This window comes from Solanum pennellii, chromosome 2, assembly GCF_001406875.1.
Source record: "Solanum pennellii chromosome 2, SPENNV200".
NCBI classification, from domain to species: Eukaryota; Viridiplantae; Streptophyta; class Magnoliopsida; order Solanales; family Solanaceae; genus Solanum; species Solanum pennellii.
In genome coordinates, this window is record NC_028638.1 from 44,708,204 (window position 1) to 44,725,627 (window position 17,424).

At 33.3% G+C, this 17,424-nt stretch overlaps 2 protein-coding genes across 5 annotated transcripts; one reads left to right on the top strand and one right to left on the bottom strand.

The window, feature by feature from the left end:
* Positions 1 to 495: 495 nt before the first annotated feature.
* Positions 496 to 5,912, top strand: LOC107011798. Its single transcript, XM_015211446.2, has 5 exons — positions 496 to 783; positions 2,265 to 3,659; positions 4,004 to 4,204; positions 4,865 to 5,060; positions 5,502 to 5,912. Exons 1-5 carry the CDS (start codon positions 682 to 684, stop codon positions 5,678 to 5,680), a joined length of 2,073 nt encoding a protein of 690 aa, XP_015066932.1. The 5' UTR covers positions 496 to 681; the 3' UTR covers positions 5,681 to 5,912.
* A 338-nt stretch (positions 5,913 to 6,250) lies between these two features.
* Positions 6,251 to 11,502, bottom strand: LOC107008850 (BES1/BZR1 homolog protein 4). Of its 4 annotated transcripts, none has more exons than XM_015208049.2 (3): positions 11,134 to 11,502; positions 6,709 to 7,466; positions 6,251 to 6,622 (listed from the first exon to the last, which is right to left on the bottom strand). In XM_015208049.2, the coding sequence occupies exons 1-3, from the start codon at positions 11,347 to 11,349 to the stop codon at positions 6,619 to 6,621; spliced, it is 978 nt and encodes a 325-aa protein (XP_015063535.1). In that variant the 5' UTR covers positions 11,350 to 11,502; the 3' UTR covers positions 6,251 to 6,618. The 4 variants fall into 4 exon arrangements, with proteins under 4 accessions (XP_015063535.1, XP_015063533.1, XP_015063536.1 ...); XM_015208047.2 differs by having other exon boundaries at positions 6,709 to 7,469; positions 11,134 to 11,495; XM_015208050.2 differs by lacking the exon at positions 6,251 to 6,622 and having other exon boundaries at positions 6,705 to 7,466.
* Positions 11,503 to 17,424: the final 5,922 nt, after the last annotated feature.

A 17,424-nucleotide genomic window follows, 5' to 3' on the forward strand; every position in this document is an offset into this window, starting at 1 on the left:
TATAGTTATTTCCTTTTCCCTTTTGTTTTCCTTTCCTCTTTTTGAATTATTGGTTTATTGTTATTTTTTTAAAAAAAGAATATTTATCAAATTAATTAATCAAAAGAGTGTAATGTTAGAAAATGTATTAGAAGAAGGCTACACCATGTTTTATTATTCCCGTTGTCTAACAAATACTCTACTATGTAAATAAATAATAGAAATAATATTATTATATTATTTTTTTTAATTAAATAAATATTGTTGAATAACTAGTTTTAGTATAATGAACGAGGAAAAAACTTATTTAAATTGCGCGTTTACACCAAAATTCATTATTATATGATTTAATAAAGTAAAACGCATGTTAATTAATTAAAATTTAAACACATGAATACATATATTGAATTGATATAAACACTATGTGTGAATAAGTTTTACCAACAAATAATTTTAGACGGAGGAAGCAATTAATAATAATAAAATTAGAGACACGTAAGAGGACACGGCAGGAGTTCGATGAGCATCTCATCATCTAATCAATCAAAACTCTATATTCTCTCCTTCAAGTCTCATCCAATTTCTCAAAAAGATAAAACTGTAGGAGAAAAAAAAAAGGAAGATTTATATATATATATATATATTGATTGTGAGGTAATTTAATTTAATTTATTTATTTATCGACCAAAAGATGTTGAAATAATGGAGCCCCATCACAATTCGGATTCCAAGTTTGCTACTCCAGGAGAAGTTGATCCTTCTTCAACTTCTTATTCTAGGGTTTCTAATCCACTTGTTCAATCGGTAATCCTCTCTGCAATTCTTCGTATTTTATCATTGATTGATTTTTAAATATTTTTTTGGATTTGTTGTATATGCTTTGCTGTTCGATTTGGTTGAACTTGATTGGACGAACCGATATTTGTTTGAGCTGCTGTTTAATCAATTTTGACTGGTGCAGAATTTTAGGTTTGTTTCAATTGCATAAAGTTATTGTCTTTATTAGAATAATTGTCGGTGTTTCAATAATTATGGTTTTGGTTAGTTGTTGAAGTTATTGTTGAGATTATCGAAGAAATTTGGGCTATTTTGCTACCCAAGGGCCTAGTGGTTAATGATTTGGGTTGGGGACGGTGAGGTCCGCACGTTATAATCCCAGCAGAGACAAAAACACCAAGCTGATCTCTTTTTTTTATCTGTTTTAGCCTTGGTGGACTGTGTGGGTACCTATCCCAGGCGGGGGGTGGCAGGTATACTGTGGATTAGCCGACTGCCTTACCCGCTTTTAGAGTTGGATATGGTGTGTTGGATATCGATTGCCATATCCATATCAAAACTTTTGATAAGAAGCCTGGACGAACCGTCTGTAGTAGCATGCCAACCCAACAGAACTCCGAATCTCTGACATTCAGGTGGGCCTAGCCCCAATCACGGACCGCCTCAATTTACACTAGGTGTGGAATTAGCCGATCGGGACACCACAGTTATCAAAAAAGAATTGGCATATTTTAGTGAATTGATGAGCTTTCAGGAGTGTAAAAATGTGGATTTTGTTATGTTGCAACTTATATCATTCTTATGGAGATTTGCCTTTATTAGAAAACACAGTAATACAGGCAATGAGATTTCTCTGTAGAAGTTATAGTTTTGAGGTTTTGTTTAATTAAAGTAAATAATCAAAGGATTTAGGGGTGCGATTATCTGTGGAGAGTAAACTAGTCATAGACATACAAAGACAAGATGAAGTTCCTTCGTTTCTCTTTTTTTTCCTGGGTGGGTGGGTGGGTGGTTCCAAGGGTGATTAAAAATTCAGAATCAGAAGTATAAATCATAACAAGTAAAGTAGCTGCTGCTGATGATGAATATTGAATACCTTTCTGCTACAACTTAGCTGTCACTCATTCTGTCAACAATGGTAGAGAAGTGACTTTCTAGTTTTTTTTAATCATGAAAGGAAGTTCAAAACGTTCAACTGTAAGTAAGTAAGCATTTTTAAAAGTTCTCTTCGCCAAAAAGTAAACGAATAGTCATGTGCTGGAAGTTCTAGTTATATGCTGATAGTTACTACTTGTCTCTTCATTGGCCTGTCCCGTTTCAAATTGTTGAGCTCTTTTCTTTTGTTGGGTGAAGTAGAGATATTTGCCAATTGTTAGTAGTTACTTGTTCTAATGTTATCCTGTTTATTATTTATTCATGTTGGTTAAAAATTACAGCATTTTCTAAGTGCAAGCAAAATTTTAAAGTTTGACATGAGAATACACGCTTACCATGTTTTTTGGTAATAGGACTGTAGTAAGTTTGGAGATAACAGAGGCCTGGATGATTTTGATCCAGTCATAGGTTCAAACATTGTAAAAACGGGTAAGCATGAAGAATATAACATAGTAGCTGTACACCTAATGAATGGAACTCCCAAGAACACAAGTTCGATGAGTCGTCTAGATACTCAAGCTGAGGAACTTTTCAGTAAACAGTCATTTCATGACACTGGAGAAGCTAGTGAGAGGTATCATATGGATGGATGGAAAGGGGAATCTGAAGAAGATTCTATAACCCTGAGACAGAACAATATCTTGAGGAGTTCTGAGAAGATTATTAGCAGCAACTGTGATAAAAGAGGAAAATGTGGTTCCGAATCATTTGGTCAAAGTGCAGGTCATGGAAACAAGGATAAGAGTTATATCATGGGCAAGCCAGTGGGTGGACAGCAAGAAACTGATCATGATTCACCTTTGTGCACAAAAGTAAACTATGAGAAGGAGGCACACACAACTAATGGAATGGTTAAAGCTGAAGTCTCTAATGTTAATTTAACTCAACAGACTAACGGAAGTGACATAAAAATAAATCTTCTGTACCCACAATTAGCTGAAAATATAGATTGTGCAACTCAGTCATCTCAAAATGTAGAAGGAAGTATATGCCACCAAAATCAAGAAAAATATTTCTGCTACGATTCACCACTTTTTGGTGAAACTGGGGCTTGGATACCTGTATCAGTTCCTCCAATGTCGGAGAGTGAGCATGATGAGTGGAGTAGAGGTTTCTGCTCAAATGGTGGGTACCTTCCTGAAGGTGACACAGATTGGAATCAGTGCATGGGAGAAGACAAGGAGTTGACCATGTGGGATGTGGTTCTGGATATGTTGCTCGCAGCACGAGGAAAAGTGCAGTCCCTTGCATCTGGTGATATAGTTGGTAACATATCGTGGATATCAAGCCATCTCATTGAGCAGGCTTGGAAAGAGATGGCTCAAACCCTCACAGAAGCTAATTTCGGTAATGCCCAGGAAATTCTTGAGGCGGATCCTCCTAAGTGGCTGCCTGACAGTGCATCTTCCACTTGTATGTTGTGTAATGTGCGGTTCCACCCTATCATGTGCAGCAGGCATCATTGTCGATTTTGTGGAGGATTATTTTGCAATGAATGTACTAAAGGAAGGAGCTTGCTCCCTGAAAAATTTCGCACTGGGGAACCACAACGAGTATGTGATGTATGTTTTGTACGTCTCGAGTCTGTGCAGCCATACCTAATGGATCAAGTAAGTCGTGCTGCTCAGTTGCCAACCCATGACCTCACTGACTTGAGCACACTGAGATCCTGGGTGAACTTCCCATGGGGACAGTCAATGGAATATGAAATTTATAAGGCTGCTAACACTATTCGGGGCTATGAGAAGGTATGAAGTTCTATCTTATATGTTAAATGTTGCATCTCTTACATATCTACTTATTTATACTACTGAAGCAAACACTACTTACTCATACTCCTGAAGCAAACACTGATATCTCACCCCACAATATGTATATCTCCCAGATATATACTTCAGTCTGATTTGAAAGAAACCAATTGCTGCATCATTGTTCTACTTAACTTTCTAGCCTCCCATCCACCTTTTTGGAGTTCTACTGATATGCATCTTATGTGTAAAAATAAGCAAGCATGCTCTCTTTGTTATTTAATTTCTTGATATCTTACAATGATATACCGGCTGGCCTGAATATTCTGAACAAAAAATTTCAGATTGGTTTATTGAGTTCTGAGAAGAAAATTCCAGAAGCTATTCTACAAAATGCAAGAGGCCTTGCCATTCTTACGGTCGTGAAAGTTGGAGTGATGGTAACCTACAACATCGGAACTGGATTGGTAATTGCACGTAGAGGAGATGGTTCATGGTCTCCCCCCTCGGCCATTTCTTCTTTCGGTGTGGGATGGGGTGCTCAGGTGAATAAATTTACTACTATATTTCTACTAAATGTAGTTAAGGATTATTCCTACCTGTATATAGTGGTATAGATACAGAGGATTCATATGGCTGCCAACTTTGCTTATCTGTATTGAGAGGCATTTGTCATTCCTGTACAGAGTAGTGGTGCAGATATAGAGGATTCATATGAGTGGCAACTAATTTTGGATAGAGGATAATTGTCACTTCGCTTATCTGTATTGAGAGGCATTTGTCATTTTAGGAAGAAATAATAGATCTGAGCGTTGCATATGGCTACTCATGGACGGTGGTGTCTTAATTGGCACATGTGGAATCCTTACCCAGTGACTTTTGGATGTTATCCATGATCATGGATAACTCTAGGCAAATTCAAATACCATCTTGAGATGATTTGGGATGAAAAGGAAGTGCTTTGCAGTTCTGCACTGGGTTTCATATTGAACCCTGTTCGTTTCTGTTTAGAGTTGAACATCAGAGAATGATACCTGTTCAGTAGTCAGATACTAGAGATAATTATCAATTTGTTGAAAGTTCCAGCTTTTCTGTTCTTTCTTTAATGTAGTTTCTTCAAGAAGTGTCTAATTTTGTTAGGAGGTTAATATCTTTTCAGACGAACTTGCCATCAGTAAATCATAAAACAGATTTCTATTTTGTAGGCTGGTGGAGAACTTACTGACTTCATTATTGTCCTGAGAACTAGTGATGCTGTCAAGACTTTTGGTGGTGATGCACATCTTTCAGTTGGAGCTGGTGTGAGTGCTGCTGCGGGGATCATTGGACGAACTGCTGAAGCTGATCTTCGTGCCGGTACTGGTGGTTATGCCGCTTGTTATACATACAGCTGCAGTAAAGGTATCAAGTCCACTTTGTTTATGACTCAGCATATATTGTGCATGCTGTTCTTTGATCTGTATGTTCTGTTATTGCAAGATATAGTTGGCATGTGTTGTATATCTGCTTTCTATATCAACACGATTGTTAATAGCCAGAAAATATTCATCTAATTATATTCCACACTCTTGAGTCTTGCCTGTGGAAATAAGTTTGGAATAATCAAATGTGCAGTAAACTTGCTCATCAGAAAATGATCATAGAATTTTTGTTGATGTTAATTTAACTTCAAAAGAGTTCAGTGAAGATAGTGAGCCTCAAACCAATTTTTCTGACTGAATTTATCATGAATACACCTTTTATTTATATAACTGGAAGTTAAGTTGATGCTTTCTCTGTAGGCCTAGTTATATCTTGTATCCAATGTTAAAAGTGTGCTATGCTTTTTTTTTTTTGGTACAGGTGCCTTTGTCGGGTGTTCCCTGCAAGGGAGTGTTGTGACTACCCGAACACGGGAAAACTCCAGATTTTATGGTAGCCAATCAATAAAAGCTTCAGAAATTCTCCTTGGCTCATTGCCAAGACCCCCTGCTGCAGCCGCCCTATATCGTGCACTGACTGATTTATACCAGAAGCTCTGAATGTACGTCTTTAAGTGTGTTGTACATAACGTTTGGGTTCAAAATTTGGACTTGATTACTGTTATTCTTTGTGAATTATGATTAAATAGATATAGTGATTTGTACAGTCTGGCTGGCAGAAAGAAAAATTGTAAATATAATCATGATCTTTGCTTGGAGAATATTCAAGCTCAATTGAATCTATTGGCAATTTGGCATTTAATATGGAAAGGGAAAAAATGGATGAAAAGAACTGTGCGATTCTTAATGCATTATTCTTGATAACCCCTATTCTAGATTTGTAATTGAAAGTTCTGCTGCCACATTTCAAAGAATTGTGGGACTTGGTTATTCTTTTCTGGGCAAGCAGAAAAGTGTAAAATCACATGATGTGATAGCAAGATGTAGAATGCTTATTGTATTTTGTGTTCCTCCTGGAGCTTATAGATTAAAAAAACTGCCGTGAAAAATGGATTAGCATTATGTCATTCATACAAATGATGGTCCACCCAAGATAATTCACATAGGCAGTTGTTACCTTATTTTTCACATTAGTCTTTGTGGGTATCACAGCTTGGTAGAGCCTACTCATCAATAAAGCACTCACTGTTTAGAAATGAAATTTATGAGGGGAAACAAATGAAATAGATCTTTATGTTGGTCAACTCTAGCTACTACTATATCTTGTGAACAATTACAACAGGGTAACTACAAACATGTTCGACACTGAAAAGGTCAAAGAACTAAAAGAAGAGGGGAGAGAATATAAGAGAAAATAGGATAACGTTCCCCCAACCCAATCAGGAAAAAAAAACACTGCTGCTCCTACCCTGTATTTGTGACTTGTGGTTTTCACCGTATCTTCACAATCAGAAGGGATGATCAACACAAAGAAGTTAAAAATGTCCAAAACTTTGTGACGATCATAAAAGCATAGATTTTACATCCCTTTCACACTCCTATCTGCAAAGCAGCAAAAGAAGCACTAATCAGACACTTCCAACAAACAAGCTTGACGAGAAGAGAAAGAGGAAGGGTGGGGTTTTTACCTAGTGCTGGAGTTCCCAAGTGTAAGCTCAAGATCATCACTGATGCACTCTTCATGAATTCTTTCTCCTTCCCATGGCTTGACTACACCTTTCATATTGCTGCCAAATGCAAACTCTGCTGAGATAGCATCCGACATTGGTACATCAGCTGTTTGGTCCATACAAGGTCCAACTGCAGGTGAACACGTCCCACTTTGCCCAGGTGTCCACATTCGAGACCCTCCATTTGATAATGGCTCCTTAAATCCAAATGGATTTGACGAGACAAGGCTGAAAGTGGGAGATGAAGGCCCATCCTGTGGAGTTTGAACACCAGAGAGCCATCCTGAATCCGGTGGGGTTTGGCGACCTGGACTAGGAGGGGTTGAGGATGGCAAGAAGGGATAATGCTGTTGTATCCATGTAGAGTTGGCCGTGGGATTTTCCCAATTATCGTTCATCCTGGGAGTACTGGCAGTGGGAGAGCTTAAAGGTGGAGTCACAGGAGCACTTATAGAACCTCCAGGAATGCACAGATGATGGGGAAACTTAGACAAGGATGGTGATGAGCCAGATGACAGGTTCTTAAGCCAAGGAATAAGAGAGTTCGGATCAGAATTATTTTGGACATTGGCAACATAATGGGATGAGACCGGGCTAGGGATAGATGATGAAACCGGACTCGGATTATATGAAGCACCCGGGCTCAGTTGGTAAGATGAACAAGGGCTTACAGAAACAGAACCACCGATATCAATGCGTGTAACTGGCTTGCATCCCTGCTGAAGAGAACAAATGATAAGCAGCAATAAAGGGGCAAATCAAATAATAATACTAATAGCAAACCCTTCCCCAGAACTATGCTATAATAGCAGAAAGAGAACTAAAATTTGCAATGCCCTGACTTGAAAGATTATATGATTAACGAGGTCTCCAGATCTTTTTAAAGCTTAAAATTGTTCGTTTTACATGACTGCAACTACTTAAATTAGAGGTGAAGTGTAACTTGGTTTTACTTATACCAGATATACATCAATGCTCCAACAAAAGAGTGCATTGATTCACCAGTTAGTAATATATCCGCTGATTTGCATACATCTATCAGCAGCACCAAAATCCCTATCGAAATCAGAAGCTCTCGCTCTTGAAATGAGCATATAGATTTTGTTATGGAATGAGGAGTACCTACATCCTAAGTTGCTCGGACTCGGGTGCGGATGTCCGATACGGTTGCAGATCTAGAGGTTGGATTTTCATGATCTAATTTTTAAGATTCGGGAATATGAATCAATGTATGGATACGGGTGTGGGTATTTGCCTAAAAATAATTAAAATATCTAAAATAGAGATATAAAACCTAAATTATGAGATATTATGTGGAAAACTTGAGGAGAATAGTGAAGGAGATTAAGTAAAAGGAGTGACATAAAAATTTCTATATACAAGGTATTCCATTTTTCTTCAATTTCCCCTTAGCTTTTGTATTAGTATCATTAAAATTGTCCAGATTTTCCACATCGATTTTGGTCAAAAACCAAAATCCGTTGACCCAATCGGACATGGATCCCACACACTTGTCGTGTGGACATGGGTGTGGCACCAAAAGTGAAGAGCCCGAGCAACTTAGACTATATCTATGTTCCTATAAAGGTGCACATATTTGTCGGAACCAACTTCCCACCACATTGACCAACCAACTTCTCCCTTCAAGAAAAAAACCATGTCAGTAGATTCAGAGTACAATGCCCTGTTTGTGTTTGGTATCCACCACATGATAGTTCTTGCACCTAATAATTTGGCAAAAAAACTAGCAACACAATGTAATGACCTTTTATGATAACCTGTATCAAGGCTAATACATTTGGTGGCTAAAAGGTCAAAACAGTGACTAAGAGAAACAATAATGAACAAGAACCAAAAAGCCATCCACATTTATTGCAGAATTCCTTATTTCTTTACACATTTTTAGATAAATTTTCCAGTTAAGGTCAACCACAGAGTTTCAAGTAGATGTAACAGTAGCTCAGTAATTAAAAGTAAGGTTGCTGTCCAAAGAAGCAACCAAGAAATTATAGAACGTAGTTAAAATATTATTTGTCCCAGGAGATACTTTCAAAACCTCACCATAACGGTGTCCCTTTAAGCAATGTCTTCAGCTTCATATAGTAACAGTTATGCGGGACCCAAAGTTTGCTATTTTTATCACAATTCTCCTCTACATTATACTCCACAAGCAACAGGGTCAACATATGAACCTACATCTTTCTAACTAATAATCCATAAACAATTCAAATGTTCAACTCTTTTTTTTTAATTAGGACAATTCAAATATTTAAATCTTGTCCCTAAATCTAATAGATGCATCTGTCAAACTAGAAATATTAAATTGAGACTTGTGGATTATTAAATTAAACATTTCAGTGCATTTTTTTCCCCCAACACAAGATTTTCAGTAGCTTAAAATGGATAACGATGTATGTGGAAAAACCAAATTACCCGCAGCAAGATGAAGTGTATTCTCTTGTCCAAAAAGAGCCAAGTCTATTTTCGTAAAGCAATCTTCAATTTGTACCGAATTATTTTGAACTCAACGTTTTGAACTCCTACTGTAGTAACCATTTAAAAGCATTTATCTGCCCAACCACATCTATTCTTGGCCTTCAAAATTTCCTCATTTAGGCCCAACTTGACGGCTAGTTGAAAAAAAAAATCCAAAATCCTTATTGCCATTATCTTGCGTATTCTCAAATAGCTGTTTTTTCAACTTTCAGCCATAGCAATCATGTTATGTGGGTCCACTCTCTCATCCCATTGATCAAGACTTGAATAACATGACCACTAAAGTCCTATATGTTAATGATAAAAGCATCCAAATACACACATAAAAATTGGACACAACCCTGTTGCCACAACCCATAGAAAACATAGAATGATAGCAGTAAAAAATATTATACCACTGTAACCCTACCATCCCAACAACTTTTGAGAAAGGGTGTCCATATCCAATGATAATGTCAACTATATGATAAAACCATAAACCCAGCTAAAAATGCTACCCATTCTTCACCTAGCCCATCAACAATATTTTCCCCATCACATTCAAAATTGATACCCCCACACGCTCTACAGCCTCAGCCTCAACTATAATTAGGAAAATAAATATTGGAATAAAATAAAGATAAAAAGGAACCAACAACAATAATGGAACCAAAGAGTTGATGTCTTTTTGTTTCCTCATATTGGTGGTTTAGTTCTGTCCAGCAAGGATTTAAATAGACCACAAGAAATATTACTCATTGTTTAAGTGAACCTATTTTCCTTTTTAGTATGTTCCAAAATGGAATGACACCTTCCCCGCGTTTTCAAAAGCAAGCAGCACAAAAGAACAATAAAGTCCATGGGCGTTGTCGCGAAAAGTGAGAAGTGAAGCATACACTTCTCTATAATAATCAAATTACAAATAAAATAGTAACAAACTTCAGATGCAGTATACATTACACAATAGTGCTTACATTAATCCAACTCCTCAAAGTTGAAATTCATAGAACCCACTGCTCATCATATTTGACTATAAAGCGCATAGTTTCACCTATGGGACCACAACTCGTCGCTTCTCTACTTTATGCTTCAAGCGACAACAGGATGACTTGATAAAAATGCTCCTTCTTTAAATAAGGAAATGATTTTAACTTCATCGCATTTTATCCTTAACAACAAGCTTCTATACATGTTCTAATTACAATTTTAAAAAGTTGTATAGTCACAAAAACATGATGTCGTATTTAAAATTACAAGTATCAAAAGTCTATAGCCACAGAAATGATATTTGCATATTAAAAACCAAATATTTCAAGTTCTTTTCTTTTATAAACTCAATACTCGGTCAAATAGTGTCACATAAAAGGACGAGTAACATTTTTCTTTTCAGAGACTTGGATTCTGATAGCATGCATCAAGGTGTTGTACTTTCATGAATATACAATTGTACAATAGGATTAGATTACTAAACTACCCTTCATAAAGAGACTGCAGATGCAGGATTTAGAAACTCAGGACTGGTAAAACCCTGGAATCAAGCTGAAATGTCCATACAGCCCATCAAATTCAAAGTAAAAAAGTGGGACCCTAGAAGTTACACAGGGGTAATATCGTCCAATTAACATCTGGGTGAAATGTTCAGACTTCTGTGACTGTGCACAACATACACGGACCAGAACAAATCTATGGAGATGATTCGTCTTTTCAATCTTATGCTTTTTCCTCTAAATTTGGCCATGAAAATAGAACTAATTACTAAACCCGAACCTCTCGTTGCATAAATGAAGCACTAATCTTCAAAAGCAAAAAAAACTAGTAAGAAATTAAAAGATATTTTCCGCTTAAATCGCCTTTACTAATTGCTATGTATTTGCACAAATGGTGATATTTGAGGAAAAAGTAGTTTACCTTTCTGTAAGTAGTTCCATCTTCTTCAACAATCCAACCAGCCTCTTTACACAGAGCTTTCAATACCTCGTTATTATCACAGTGCTTCGGTAGCTTATAGTTACCATACATCCTTAATCCGGCGAAGATCTTAGCGGCGATCGCCCTCCGCCGCCGCTCTCTCCGCTTATTATTCTCTCTCTCCTTCCATGTCGGTAGCCTCGTGCCGGAAGTCATTACAACGCCGTCGATTGCTCCGCAATGGAAGACTTAAACCGGATTAAAATTCTTCGACCGGTTTACTTCTGGACCGGGCTTGCAAAACCTGGAAATTGAAAGGAAAAAACTAATAAGACATTCTTTTGAGTAAATATGACAAGTTTCTGATCTAAATATGAACAAATGAAGTTAGGATTTTGCCACTGAATGTGAAAGAGAACTACGAAATTACCACTGAGATTTTTTTTGTTTATTGATTAAAAGTCCTCTCAACGTGGGTTGTGCACGTGTTTAGTCTTTTCACATAAGTTTAATGAGTCATTATTTGATATTTTTATTTAAATTATTCTGAAATCATACTAAAATTTATTTATTTCACTTGAAAAATAAAACAATAATTTCTTGTTCGATAAAAGAATATTAGATTTATTTCGTTATTAAATTTATTACGTATTGTTTATATGTATTGAGATAAATATCTATTATTAATCACGAAATAAAACTTAAATCGCGATTTAAACCAAAGTAGTTGAAAGTTGGGAGGAAATTGTCAAGAAAGGAGTGTGGGGTAAAAATGGAATTTGAAAATAGTTGACCAAGTCAAAATTCAAAAAAGGGACTAAATCCAATGATTGTGTTTCTGAAATTGGGGTACGAAATCAACGCTTTTGAAAATTTTGGACTGAAAAGTACAAATTCCACCCTCAATTATAAAAGCATATGTTCTTTCCGGACTTCTTTTTTCTTTTAGAAATTATAATCGGAGTATATTTTTGTTTTTTTCATATAGTATAAGATTATTTTTGAAATAAAGTGTTATTATTATAATAAGAATAATTTTTAGCGATAATAAATAGTCACATTAATAAAAGTTATAACAAAAATTAATGGTATTAGTTAAGTACTCCTTCCGTCAGGTATTGTTTGTCATGACTTTTATTTTTAGAATCAAACTACAAAAATTTTGACTAACATTTTAAGATGTACTTTTTCATCATATTATCATGCAAAAAATTATAACTTATAGTGCTTTTCGTATAGTTTTAGAATATCTAATTTTTTTTTAAATATCGAATTAATGTGATCTAATTTACCTTTAAAAATTAATTAAATTGACTTTTAATAAGCGCAACATGACAAACAATTCTGGACGAAGGGAGTACTATTAATTCAATGTCATAAAGTTTTTAAGGACATATACAAATGATGTTAATACATATTTAATAATAATTACTAATTAATTACCGCTAAATTATTATTTTTTTTAAATGTAGTGTATATCAAGAATAGTTACTACTATTAGATGTACTTTGACTTTGTTTTAGACAATATACTAACAGTCTTTATCAACAAAGCCAAAACAAAATAAAGTTTAATCATCGATGAATCTTTAAGTTTATTACTGAATTTTATATAAATTCTTAAGAGAATAGTTTGTTTTAATTAAATATCTTAATTCCTTCATTCCATATTAATTGAACTTTTAAGGTGTTTTATACTTTTTAAGAAAAGTAATTAATGTTACTTTTTAAGAAAAGTAATTAATGTTGAATATAGTAGTTTTCTATTTTATATCCTTATTAATTATTGTTAACTTTTTTTGAAGTCAATCACATTGAAAATTAAAATTTGGATAAAATTAGAAGAACTCTCTAAACATAATTTCGAAAATTGAACAATAAAATTAATTTAAAAATGAAAAATGCCTCAAAAATTCAATTAATATGGAATGAGAAAGTAACATATTATGAATGTTCTTATTAAGATTTTCATTTGAAAAATTAAAAAAAAATTGTGCATATAGTCAAGTGTTTCTTATGTATAAGTTAACTACTAAAATTAATCATATGCATTTGCTTAAATACGTTATAAAACTTTAGATTTGTTTGAATTGAAATTGATGTATATAATTAAATGATATAACATATTATATGAGTTAATATCTCAGATGGTCACTCAACTTTGCACTATTCTCTCAGAAAGTCACTCAACTTTCAATTTTCCCTCAAAAGTCACTCAACTATGCACTCTTCTCTCAGAAAGTCACTCAACTTTCAATTTTTCCTCAAAAGTCACTCAACTATTCACTCTTTCCTCAGAAAGTCACTCAACTATCCACTCTTTCCTCAGAAAGTCACTCAATCTATTAAATTAGGATTAAAGATAAAATAAAATGGGTCATATCATATTTTTTTAATGGGTCGGGTTAGGTGGGTGGATCACTAAATGATTTAATTTATTTTTTAAAATTTTTGGTTTGTTATATAAATAATTAATATCAATAAATTTTAATTAAAAATAATTTAATAGATTGAGTGACTTTCTGAGGAAAGAGTGGATAGTTGAGTGACTTTCTGAGGAAAGAGTGGATAGTTGAGTGACTTTTGAGGGAAAATTGAAAGTTGAGTGACTTTCTGAGAGAAGAGTGCATAGTTGAGTGACTTTTGAGGGAAAATTGAAAGTTGAGTGACTTTCTGAGAGAATAGTGCAAAGTTGAGTGACCATCTGAGGTATTAACTCCATATTATATCTATGACCTAATAAATGTTTGCAAATACGCACATTTTTTTAAAAAAATCAACAAAAACATGTAATAAAAATATTTTATTATTCATTCATGTGTTCAATTGACATAAATAATATTTTTAATATCTAAATTAAATTTACGGACAACTTTATAAATCTGTCAAGCTAAAAAACAACAGTGGTGGGTTATGAAACAACATAAGTTTTCTAAAAACGTTCAGAATGTTGCAATTTTTGCTAGGTATAAAAAAATTCAGCCCTAATCAAAATTCAAATATACGAAAACAATTTTTTTGACACTGATTTTTAAAGGGAAACTTACTTAAATATACTATAATAAAAAAAAATATTTTTTATTTATAGCAATAATAATTTTTTTACTTGATCACTTTTAATTAATTTATAATACAAGTTTAATACATATTACAAAGAACAATTTATTATTCACATATGACAAATTTTAATGATGTATAATACATTTATCAAACATTTTAATACACTTATAATACAGTGTAACAAACTTTTACCAAACAAACATAATATATTTCCAAAAAAAAATAATTATAATTCATATATATTGCATACGTAATTTACTTTTAATATATAATGCAGATTTAACACAGTATTACTATAAATAATAGTAAATAATTTTTTTTATTAAAATCAATAATTATTTATTAAAATGTATTAATTATTGTAACTTTTTTAAATAAATATATAATGTGATTTCCTCTATTTCATTAGGCTAAATTTCACCTTTAGAAGTATTAGGCTAAGTAGTTGGGCTTTGCCTTCCCAAAGTGAAGAGACATAGTCTAAAGTCCAGTCCAATATCTATTGCAAATCAACAAAATATCGGGATAATCGTATATAATAGCAAACTAATAATCTAAAATAAATGGAGTAACTACTGTTTGATTTAGTTGTGCCCCATAGCAAATGTTTGCCAAAGTTTTTCAGTCGCCTCTCTCCCAAGACTCTCGCTCGCCACTTTCCCATTCTCGTTCGCCACTCTCCCTCTGCTCGCCTTTCTTGCTTTATACAACAGAAGTGTATAAATTGTGTTTCTGTTTTGTATAAAGAGAGAGAAAATTGTATGTACACATACAAAAAATATATTTTCGTGTTATACACTTAATTATATAATTTACAAACATTTAACTTCGATTCAATTATATACAAATGCAAATTTTATACAAATATTGCAGCGAAAAAGGCCAGTGAATTATACAATTGCGAATTATACAATTGCAGTGAAATACAATTTTCTCTCGCTTTATACAACAGAAGTGTATAAATTGTGTTTCTATTTTTGTATAAAGCGAGAGAAAAACATATATCTTCTTCCTATACACTTATAATTATACAATAGACAAACATTTTACTTCGATTCAATTGTATGCAAAGCAAATTTTATACACATATTGCAGCAAAATAGGCTAGTGAACTATACAATTGCATTGAAATAGGCCAGGGAACTATACAATTGCAGCGAAATAGGCTATCGAATTATCCATTTAGGCCAGTGAATCATACAATTGTATATGTATAGCGAGGCCAGCGAATTATACAGTTGTATATGTATAACGAATTATACATTTATAGATTTGCTATGGAGCGCAATTATACAAACTTTGTTATAGCATATAAACATGAATTTTTTGTTTACTATATGTGAAAGTTACCCTTAAATATTCACATAAAAGATAATTTAAATATTATATTACTATTTGATGTTAAATTAGGTTTTGTTATGTCCTCTCCGAGCAACAAAATACTGTTACAGTTAATTTAATAACTATAGTTATTGATTCAATTATCAATTCTTTATCTTTAGTTTTAATGTCAAAGATGAGAAGCTCCGCACAAAGACTTTCAAACTCACAAAGAAGTTCCGATCCGAGAGATCAAAACATCCACAATTATTTTAAAGCTTGGACATACTAAACAATGATCCAATTAAGACTGTGGCCACACCTTAACAAAATAACGGTGATGTGGTCATCCTTGAATATGTGGTGTGTAATTGATGCACGAATTCAGTTTAGATGGTCAATGGGCACGATTTAAATACATTTTAACTTAATCTTAACAAACTACTATTAAGAAAAAACTATTCGATTAAGCTAATTCTACTTTTCTATTGTTCTTTATAGTTACACTTATCAAATAATTAATGAATCTGGATATATATGCTTACACACGTGTGTATATCTAAAAATCCTATCCTCCATTGCCATCCCAACTTCACTCGTTCGCTGGGGTGGCTTTAATAAATTGGCGGTCTAAAGCTAAATTCGAATGGAGGCTTTCAATTCGAATATATATTTTTTTATAAAATTTATTATAATCAATTATTTAATCTTTTTTGAGACATGGTATTCATAATTGGTCGAAATTCTATTATTTTTTTGCTGTTTTATGAAAAGTTTTTATTTTCTACAAGTAATACTCGATAGTTTTTTTTTTAAAAAAATACTTATATATAACCTATCATGTTTTTTAAAAAATGAGCCCCCAAATTTTGGGCCCTAAGGCAATTACTTATTTTTCAAAGTTGTAGAGCTGCCCCTGCTGTTATTCGTTGGTGTTTCAGTCGGTCATTGAATTAACGTTGCTTTGCCAAAGATCGTAAAACATATAATATACGCTTCACGTTCAATCGACTTCTCTTATAATAATTGGTCAATATTATGTACATATTAAAGTTACACATATATTTGATGACATATATATACGTACATCCATTTTTCTTTAAGAACACATAATTGGTCATATATACATTAAACTTTTACTTTGAAAACGTATATATACATATTCAATTGAGTGCCACACAGGCATACACATATAATTTCAATTAGAGACTATATAGGCGTAAATTCAACTATGATCTGATACGTATAATACAATATATGTTGCTACTTTTTTTTAGACATAATGTTATTAACATTGTTCGTATCAATTATTTATATATAAAATTAATATAATTTTTCTTTGATAATTAGAAATTACTGTAAATAATAGTTTGATATGTATATATATATATATAAATTATTAAAGTATCTATGTATTATTTTATACTTAATAAATATAAAAAAACTAAATTCCATATAACTAATATGTTACGTAAAATATACCGATTAATTCCTTAATGAATTAGAAAGATCATCATGCCTTAGAAAATAATGCCACACGGTTTCGAAGGCCCCAAGAAATTCTAGTTATCTTAGCAAAGCAGTTGCGTCATCAAATATATTTTTCATTTTCTTCATCCCCAAGCAAACAACACTGACTAAACAACAAAACATAGCCCGTCATCGATATAAGCTGTGTTGTAGCGATAACACTGCTTCACCCTTAATCAGAGGTCTCAAGTTTAAGATTTTAAGTATGGATGGAGAAAATTCACTTGAGAGAGAGCCACATGCAAATAGTTTTTTGCAGTATATGATTAAAATTTAGTTGAGATTCTGTAAACTCTAATCACCGTATCAAAAATCAAAAATAATACTTTACTAATTTTTATTTCATGTTATATATATATATATATATATATATATATATATA